General features: G+C 39.6%; 2 protein-coding genes across 3 annotated transcripts in view; one reads left to right on the forward strand and one right to left on the reverse strand.

The window, feature by feature from the left end:
• Nucleotides 1-753: 753 nt before the first annotated feature.
• nudt1 (nudix (nucleoside diphosphate linked moiety X)-type motif 1) lies at nt 754-8,670 on the forward strand. Its single transcript, XM_008280370.1, has 4 exons — nt 754-931; nt 1,023-1,189; nt 3,310-3,455; nt 8,018-8,670. The coding sequence occupies exons 2-4, from the start codon at nt 1,038-1,040 to the stop codon at nt 8,188-8,190; spliced, it is 471 nt and encodes a 156-aa protein (XP_008278592.1). The 5' UTR covers nt 754-931; nt 1,023-1,037; the 3' UTR covers nt 8,191-8,670.
• A 512-nt stretch (nt 8,671-9,182) lies between these two features.
• Nucleotides 9,183-10,431, reverse strand: part of snx8a (sorting nexin 8a) — a 12,415-nt gene continuing 11,166 nt past the window's right edge. For both annotated transcript variants that reach the window (XM_008280373.1, XM_008280372.1), the window contains exon 14: nt 9,183-9,752. In XM_008280373.1, the coding sequence (XP_008278595.1) occupies nt 9,672-9,752 (81 nt within the window). In that variant the 3' untranslated portion in view covers nt 9,183-9,671. The remainder of the gene's footprint in view (nt 9,753-10,431) is intronic.

Consider the following 10,431-nt stretch of genomic DNA (forward strand, 5'->3'; position numbering starts at 1 on the left):
TTGAAGTATTTGCATGTAGGGAGGTTAGCAAACCTTCGGCATAACAGGAAGTTACCAGTATGTAGGTTGCTGCCTGTTGTTTTAATGTTGGGCGTCTTCATTAAGTCAGTGCTACTGGCTGCAGGATTTTAGTTTCGATTCAACCTGATTTTGCTATCTGATGCATTTATACATGACTTGGAAGACTGAGAAGCTACATAGATTATTATTACAAGTACTGGTAGTAGCAGAAGTAGTAGTAGTAGTAGTTGTATCATCAAAAGGCAGTACGACCTCCACAGATTTACACACAATTTTGTCACAATATGCATTTACATTGGTTTTGTGTGTTATGTGTATTGTTTTGCGCGTGTGCGTAATATGAGTATATGTGTGTATGTGTATGTATTTGAGACAGATAGGTGTGTACTTATTGGGTATAGATTTATTTATTTTGTGTATTTATGTGAGTATATATGTGTGTGTGTGTGTCGACAGTGTTATTGTTTTTTTAGTTTTCTTTTTGTGTATGTGTTGGTACACTGGGTTTCCTACAATGGTTTTGACATGTCTGAAATGAATCAATAAATCATATCAAATCATTTTATAATATTACACTGAAAAATGATATATATTGACATTTAATATTGATATATAACTTTTAAAAAACACATTATTATTCACACTGGATGATGGTGAATTAACACGTGTTGTGGTTTCTAGTCGGACACATTTTACGGTAACACATGCCACACAGTTTCACTGATCTGACATCCAACATAAAACACATCGTGACGTTCAGTCGACTGATCCGAACTGTTACGTATCAGCGCACCACGTGACGCCGCCTGCATCGCTTTTTACGCGGGAATCCTCCAGCGTGGAGCGTGTTATTCCAGCAGCTCCGTTCATTATTCAAGCCTTTTAGTTTCACTTTTCCACAAGTGAGCAGGTAATGATGTGCACTCACAAATGACCGTCAGCTGATCCTGCAGCTGATGCTGTTCAAGCTGTACCAGTGTGTCTGCTTGTGTTGGTGTTAGGTGCAGTCAGGTGAGATGCTGAGCTCCAAGCTGCTGACTCTGGTGCTGGTGGTGCAGCCGGGCAGGGTGCTGCTGGGCATGAAGAAGAGGGGCTTTGGAGCTGGCAAGTGGAACGGGTTTGGCGGCAAAGTTCAACATGGAGAGACCATTGAGGATGGTGCCAGGAGGTAAACACAGCTGCTTTTATGTTGAGATGCTTCCCCAGCTTTTTTTTTTTTTTTTTGCTTTCTAAGCCATATGATGGGATAAGATGACTGTGCTGAGGTGCTTCAATGCTGTGAACAAGAGTGAAACCAAATGACCAGTTGTGCAATTTAAGGAGCAGAATTGTTGCAATGATGCATTCAAGGGACAGTTTGGTGTAATGCAGGATTATGCAGGGTCACAGGCACTGTACTGAATGCTTTCTTTTATAATGTTACAACTGAAGTAAGATGATGCTGCCACCACCTTTGTTAACCCGGTCTTCTCAGGAGACATCCACAGCAAAAACAAAAATGTGTAATACTTTATGCAGGATTCAGATCATGAAAAACAACAAGGATACCCTTTTAGAAGCACCTACTAATAAGCAGTGCCCTCCTAAAAACAGGCAATGACCCCACAACCCAAAACACAGCACTGCAAGTGAATGAATTAAATAAAAGAAAAACATACACTTATAGCACTGCACAGCGTCAAAGGCTTGATAAACCAACAGCACAGCAGCCTATTCCAATGTGTAGGTGAGTCAGAACCATTTGTATTTCTAAGGGGTGTGGGGGTTCCATGTAATTAAGTAGAATAACTACAGATGAGAGTGCTGCTGAGGGGATATTATCAGCTGAGCATCTTAATTTACTTCTGACAGTGCAGCAGCATGGAGTGGTATACCAAGGCACAATTTAACAAACATAACCACAAGCTGGAATATTTTTTTCCGTCTAAACCTGACTGAAAACAAGCCATAAAAGCAGGAAAATGAAAATTTTCAGTCATGTGTTTTCTTCTAGATTTTAAACCCACTTGTAGAGGGTAAAGTTGAGAGACAATCCATTTATCAGCTCCTCAGTGCCTGTTATCACATGAAAGCACCGCCTGACATTAGTTCATGCCATCATAGATGTTGTTACACCACAAAATACTAACACTAAAGCAGTATATGTTTATGTATCCGCCTAGGCAGTCGTAGGATAATTTGGAAAAGTTAATGGGACGAGAGAAAAAGTATTTTGCAAGCGTGATAAATAAAATTGATGTGGAGTCGGGACAATGTGTGATCAGTCATCGGCAGGAAATTTGCTCCCAAGCTAAAGGCTGAAGGAAGGAAGCCCTGAAGGCAATCAGGCCCGTTCCCAAGTTGTTTTCTCTCAAACGTGCAGAAAGACGGCCTTTGTGTGTAGGATATTGGAATGCTAAGTAAACCAGTAAAATCTCAACCGTGTGTCAGTTCGTCTAATCCTAATTTAGGTTTTTAAAATGACATCCATGACTCCTAACTCATTAAACAATCATAAATCTGTGAATATGCACATATTTTAATTTTTTTAACATCAGCAAAAGTTTCAATGTATGTGCAAAGGAGGCTACAAGTTTCCATATCACACAGAACGTATTGAGTAAGTGGAAGAGGACTATAAGTCGCGATTGCATCGGTTGGCGGTTGCAGCCAAAGTCAAGAGTCGTCGGACGAACTGTTGTGGCTGCAAACATTCAAACAGGATCTCTTGTTGTATTTGTACTTGCTGAGCTATACTGGTTACCAAAACTTAAAATAAGGCAGGTCTTTGAGGTGTGTTTAAGTCAGCTAGTAGTGTCTTCCTTGTAAGTGACATCAATGAAGATTCTGCTCCGTTTAGGTACAAAAATCTACATTAATGTGATAAATAGCACATTTGTTTACCTTCTGTTTCAGTGTAAAATGGCTGCTGTAAAAGGGTCTAAAAGACAAACCACATTTTAACATTATTAACTTCCCAGTAGGCCTTAAAACACCAAGAATATCACAGGAGGGAGGTGATGGCGGCTGCTTTCCACAACACTTACACCCACCAGCTTTTATCCAGAGCTTCCACTCCGATCCTGCTGCCTTCATCACCTTCATAAAAAAATGCTTTTTGCGTAAGGGTCAATCGGTTCGGTTGTAAAACCCCAAAATGGACTGCGTGTCCCATAAAACACTGATATCATTACTTCATCATTTTTAGTTGCTTTTAGTGTCCGCCTGAAGCGTACCGTGAGCTTATTTTTAAGGTACACATCATCAAAGATTCATTTGCTGTTTTCTTTTTTTCGTCTTTCCTTTTAGAGAGCTTCAGGAAGAAAGTGGTCTGACGGTGGATGTGCTTGAGAAGGTTGGAAATATCAAATTTGAATTTGTCGGAGAAGTGGAGCTGCTCGATGTCCACGTTTTCAGAGCCGACGCTTATAACGGAGAGCCAACAGAATCAGAGGGTATGAATGACACTGCAGTACTGAAGATAGAATATAAAACACAATATAACCCTTTAACTTTAGCCTACAAAATCGTGTGAAAATAAATCTCAGTATTACTATTTTTTTTGCACATTTAATATCACAAATGAAAGTTTTGAGACAGTTACTTTCACAAGAGAAGTGCCTCTTGTTGCCAGGATACACATGTTCTTGCACTCTAGGGTTCGAGAGGAACTGTTTCTGTTGCTCATAATTCCAAGTAACTGTCTTGTAAAAGCATTCCATGTAATCTTAGGGATTTTTTTGTGTTACTTTTGGTTCCTCCATTTAACCTTGACTTCCTTTTATGTTGTCTCAAAGCAAGGCCAATTATAAGGTTATCATCCTCAGAGTTTAGATAGTACGACCCTCTGAGATGACATGAGAACACGTTGGTTCCCAGTTCCTAGTTTATATTTCTGGATATCTCTAAAGTTAAAGTAGTGACTATACAGGAAAATGGTTTAATGTTTTATTACTATATGTTTAATATACACGAGTAAGCCCAAAGTGCCTTATTTGTTCACTTTATTCATGAAAATCAGACTTGAATGCTTTAGTTTAATCAAATAAATGTAATGCAGGGAAAGAGTGAGTTAATAAAGAAATGTAATTGTTACTATTACCTCAAAATTCTACATTACTTCAGTAACAGTGCTTAAAACCGTCCCCTGATTTCTTCTGTTTATGTGTTTGTCTCATTCTAAACTGTGTCAGATCTTCAAGCAAAAATAATCAAAGAAGGTGATCTGACTAAACACAAAATAAAAGTTTTAAATGATAATTATGTGCATTGAAGCAAAAAAAAAAAGGTTATCCGACACCTAAATCACAATGTGAAAAAGCAGTCGCCGTTCCGAACCCAACAGTTTGTCGAACCACCTTTTGCAGCGACCAGACACCTCAGATGACTGGAGATCAGTGCTTGAAATCGCTGTGATGGGATTTTGGCCCCTCTTCTTTGCAGAACTGCATTATTGCAACCACACTGGAGAGTCTGCAAACACAAACTGCTCTTCAGGTCCCACCACAGCGTCCCAATGGGGTTAAGGTCTGGATATTGACGAGGCCACTCTATTTTATTCCTCTTAATCCATTCAGAAGTGGACTTACTCTTATGCCTGGGATCATGGTCTTGCCGGATAACCCAGCTGCACCCGAGCTTCAGCTCACTGACTGATATCCTGACGTTCCCCTTCAGGATTTTCTGTCAGAGAGCAGAAATCGCGTTTGCCTCAGTTATGTCAAGATGCCCGGAGGCAGCAAAACATCCCCACAACATTACACTGCCAACTCCATGCTTGACTTTGGGTAAAATGTTCTTTTGGTGGAATCCTGTCTTCCAAACAGTTCAACTTTGGACTCGTAAGCCCATAGAACTTTCTTTTAAAAGTTTTGAGGGTCATCGAGGTGCGTTAACCGGCCTTAACGTTTGTCTTGGTGAGCGGTGGTTTTCACCTCGTCACAATCCTATGCCTGCCGTTTCTGCCCAGTGTCTGTCAGACTGGAGTCTGACCTTTAATGAGCTGAGAGAGGCCTGCAGCGCCTTACATGTTTTCCTTGGATCTTTATCGACTTCCTGGATAAGTCATTGCCATGCTCTTGGAGGAATTTTTGGAAGGTCAGCAACTTCTGGGGAATATTCACTATTGTTCCACGTAATAACAAGAAACTTTATTTGCATAGCACATTTCAGACAAGTAATGCCTCATCAAAATAGATGTAGGATGAAGAAATAAAACAGGAATTAACATGGCATAATAAAGTATAAATATAATAAAGTAATGTAATGATGTAGCGACTGAAAATAAAACTCACTTTGATAATAATGAAATAAAATAAAAAATAAAGGTAAAATGTGAGTGCGTAAGATGAAAAGCAGAACATTAGAGTTTTCACCATTTGTAGACAATGACTCACTGTGAATCTGTGGAGTGTTAGAAATACAATGCCTTGCAAATTTTGGACACTGCCTATTTACCCCATGCTTCTTTGCAAAACTGCTAAAACTCTGTCAAGCTGCATGGGGAAGCCTTTTTTTTTAAGTCCAGCTACAAATATTCAATTGGATTGAGGTCTGGCCTCTGATTTATCTCCTCCTGAACATTCACCTTGTTGTCTTTAACTATTTCTGCGTAGCTTTGACTGTATGCTTTGGGTCATTGTCTTGCTGGAAAAGAAATCTTCTCCAAAGTCGCAGTTCTCTTGAAAACTCAAGCAGTTTGTCCTCCCAATACTGTGCTTCATTCATTTTACCCTCTAGCTTTTCTAGCCTTCCAGGGCCTGCTACCAGGAAACATCCCCAATTCATGATGCTGCCACCACCGTGCTTCACATTGAGGACGGTGTGTTTGTTGTGATGTGCAGCATTTTGTGTCTGGCACACACCATGTCTGGTCTTATGGCCAAAAAGCTCAACTTTGGTCTAATCAGATTAAAGAACCTTCTTCTGTTTGGCTTCAGAGTCTCACACATGCCTTCTGGCAAACTGTAGTTGAAATTTAATTTGAGCCTTTTTCAACAGCTGCCTCCTCTTTGCCCCTCATAGCGTACAGCTTTGAATGCTGAAGAACAAGGCAACAGTTGTTGAATGCACAGATGTCTTCATACGACAATCACTTGAGACACATTTACTGCACTCAGATGATCTCCACTTTACTAATAGTGTGACTCGTAGCACCAATTGGCTGCACCTGTGTCGAATTAGCTGAGTTACTTAAAATACTGAAGCGATCACTTGTTTCACATTAATTAATTGACATTGCATTCCAGAAGTCTGTTTTAATTCTGACATGTTTTTTGGGGGCATTTTTTTTGTAAGTTCTTGTCAAAATAGCCAAAATAAATTAATCCTGATTCAATGTTGAAAAGCAATAAAAGGGGAAGTAAGTACATTTTATAGGAACTGCAGCTTTGTAACCCATCACAAATTGATGTATTTCAATCACCTGGTTCCTCTTCTGGAATTCTTTTGATTATTTATATATTATGGCCTCATGTACTACAAATGAGACCTTTCAGCCTAATTCATGCTTCCACTTCCTTATTTTGCCTTTGTTTTGTGATTGATGTCATGTGAAGATCTGACGTAGTTTAGAAAGAGACACACACATAAACAGATAAAAACAAGCTGCTATTGAATACTTTTCCTCTGCACTGTACTTTCCACCATTGCTTCCGAGTACAGTGACTGAAACGCTGACACTTCTGTGGACAAGAAGACTGTATTAGTGAAGGGAAATAATCTATAGGTGTGCTCTCGGTAGTACAGTTTAAAAGACTGTAAATAAACAAAGGGGAGCTGCGGCCCTCAGCAGGAAGAATCTGATCTGTATTTCCTCAGATTTTAGCGAAGGTCAGCTGGGTGAAGTCCAGAGACGCACATCAAACCACAGCTCTTGGCAAGGTCAGATGTTAGCAGTGAACCCAGGAGTCTGGAGGATAGGGGAAGGGTGAGGAGATAAGAGAAAAAAAAACTTAACTGAAGTGTGTTAAAGTTGGAGAAAACTATATGATTTTGCAATACAAGCAAGTAATCGGAATGAGTCAGCGGTTTAATGACGTATAAGGTTTATTCATTCAGAAGCAATCTGGGAAAGTGAATAAACCTGAGAAATCAAATAAGCATGTATTTTTATTTTAGAAAAGGATTGTGAAAGTTACAGTGGCACAATTGTGACGCAATATTAATTAGAGTTGTAATTTGTCACTATAATGATTCCTCCTCTGCATAATCCATCCATCCATTATCTATACACCGCTTAATCCTCACTAGGGTCGCGGGGGGGCTGGAGTCTATCCCAGCTGACTTAGGGCGAAGGCAGGGGACACCCTGGACAGGTCACCAGTCTATCACAGGGCTACACTTAGAGACAGACAACCAAGCACACTCACCTTCACACCTACAGACAATTTCAAATCACCACGTAACCTCAACATGTTTTTGGACTGTGTGGGAGGAAGCCGGAGAGAACGTTGCACGGGGAGAACATGCAAACTCCACGCAGAAAGATCCCAGGTGTCCTCACTGCGACGCGAACCGGCAACAGTGCTTCACCTTGCAGCCCCCTTTGCATACTGACTAAAAAGAAACAACTTAACGCAACCATTCTCTGTCTGACTTGGACGAATCAAGTGGAAAACTTGCAGAGAGTTATTTCCGTAATAGAATGAATCTTGTCAAAGAGGGATTTTAGTGACAATGAATCCCGATGTACAGATGGAAAGTTATTTTAAGGTAGATTTCACCAACTCCAACCTGGAGGTTAAAATAACAGTATGTGTCCTTGCAGACAACAGATAAAATAGAAACGGTTGAAAGCGTTTGTCCTGCACTGTAATAATAATGTCAAATATGTACGTCCTAATGCAGCATATACTGATTAAAAAAATATTTCCTGCTATGCACTGGACAGGGATTGGGACAGATCCAAAGTAGCACAGAAATAACAGAGATAAGGCAGATGATATCTCAAGGCACATGATGAAAAGCTCTTTCATTTTTCGGAGGTCTACTAATTATTCTTTCTTTTGTTTTCTAGAAATGCGGCCTCAGTGGTTTGAATGTGATAAAATTCCCTTCAGTCAGATGTGGCCTGATGATATCATGTGGTTCCCTCTGATGCTTCAGAAGAAGAAATTTGTTGGATACTTCAAGTTTCAGGGTCATGATGTGATTCTCAGCCACAAACTGGAGGAGGTGGAGGAGTTCTGATGAGAAATAATCTGGCTGTCGCTGATGGCATTTATGTCTGGGACCAAAAAAAGAAAAAAAAAATGCTCAGCCTTCCAAGATTTGACGGCGATTACTGGAGAAAGCCCACTGTTAATGTTCTTGTCCAGGTTTATTTAGTGGGAGTTGAACGAGAACTGTTACCTGTTTGGTTGGAGCGTTGACATGTTGTGTGACTAATTCTTTTCTGTAAACCTTTTTCCTTTTTCAGGTGAATCAAAGCAGCAATATATTGAAAGAAATGTCCATTTTGTCATTTTATTTTGAGAATAACTGATTGAAGACAATTCAGCAGACTTCTTACATGGAATATGTACACTATTTACAATTCTGATTTCATTGGGTTTCGTATTCTGTGCAGCTTTGCTTGATCCCAGAATCGAGATGATTGCCAAAATGTGTGTCATACTGTATGTACTGTATTTAAAGTTGTTTCAGAAAATACATGTGCACATATCCTGATTTACTGATGAATGCAAAGTCATTTCAGTGTATTTGAGATGAAACCTGTTGGTGACAATCAGTGAGACAGTTTCTTTTCTTTCTGGATTGATATCGCCCTAAAACTCTGTAAGATAAGGAAATAAAGTTGATGAATATTTCTAAATTGGAGCCATGTAGGAATCCTGTTAAGATTTACAGCACGAGTGAATGTCGGTGAATATCTATACTTTCTCTTTGGCAATAACCGATAGCTTATGGTGCTATAGTGCCAGAGGTTATAATGTTATCAATAAATCTCAAATCTCTGCCCTCTGTAGTATTGTACAGTTTGTAGCTTATAAAATTCAACAGGGAATCTGGCAAACAATTTAAGCAGAGAAGCGATGTTGCTCTACACAAGTAAACAAAAGTAACACAAGTGTCGATAAAAAATATAAAGTATGCTGCTACACATCTTCATAAACTAGAATCTGTATAAAAAATACATTGGTCTAAAGTTATTCAGTAAGTTAAACCTTAATGACAGGAAATTCAAAATAACCCCATCCTTTAATAAAGTCTTTTTTTTAACCTTTCAGTTTGTTTCAGCTACATTAGTGTGTAAAACTTTTTTTTTTTTTTTACAAGTTATAAACAGGTGCTTTAGCAAATGGAATGTATAAATATGCTGTCACCCTTGTATCCCTCGTACAACAGCATAGGATTTTCCTGCCTTGCTGACAGACGCAAAAGTCGATTCTAAAATAGACATCACATACCCATCAAGCAGAGTGTAAATTTACAGATTTATGAACTCCGTGTCCCTCGCAGGTGATATGGTTGATGATCAAACCCCCAAACTTGAGAAGCAACATTAAAAATTCTCTTAGTGAACCGCATGAACACTGTAATAGAGTGGAAAAGTTGTTCATTATGCTTTTTTTTTTTTTTGCTTTAGCTCACAGAGCTTTTTATTTTTTCAGTTTGTGATCTTCATCAGTGGCAGTGATTCTCCTCTTCATCTCATGGGTATTCAGGCTTCAGATGGGGGGCTTCAAGCCATTATTACCACCAAAGAGACACCCGAGCTTTGGCTGGAGTTCATTCCACACATCTCCCATCTGGAAAGAAAGAAAGAAAGAAAGAAAGTCATCCCTCTTCTGTTTATATATACAGAAGTTCCATAACCAAATCTTGAAATGCAGTGCCTGTAAAAAGTGTCTCAACTACTTATTAACATTATACACTGCCTGGCCAAAAAAAAAGTCGCCATCAAAAAAAAAAGGTCATACACTCTAATACTTTGTTGGACCGCATTTAGCTTTGATTACGCATTCGCTGTGGCATTGTTTCGATAAGCTTCTGCAATGTCAAAAGATTTATTTCCATCCAGTGTTGCATTAATTTTTCACCAAGATCTTGCATTGATGATGGTAGAGTCTGACCGCTGCGCAAAGCCCTCTCTAGCACATCCCAAAGATTCTCAATGGGGTTGAGGTCTGGACTCTGTGGTGGCCAATCCATGTGTGAAAATGATGTGTCGTGCTCCCTGAACCAGTCTTTCACAAGTTGAGCCCGATGAATCCTGGCATTGTCATCTTGGAATATGCCTGTGCCATCAGGGAAGGAAAAAGTCCACTGATGGAATAACCTGGTCATTCAGTATATTCAGGTAGTCAGTTGACCTCATTCTTTGAGCACATACTGTTGCTGAACCTAGACCTGACCAACTGCAGCAACCCCAGATCATAACACTGCCCCCACAGGCTTGTACAGTAGGCACTAGGCATGATGGGTGCA

Source organism: Stegastes partitus, unplaced genomic scaffold (genome assembly GCF_000690725.1).
Source record: "Stegastes partitus isolate 25-593 unplaced genomic scaffold, Stegastes_partitus-1.0.2 Scaffold191, whole genome shotgun sequence".
Classification (NCBI taxonomy): Eukaryota; Metazoa; Chordata; class Actinopteri; family Pomacentridae; genus Stegastes; species Stegastes partitus.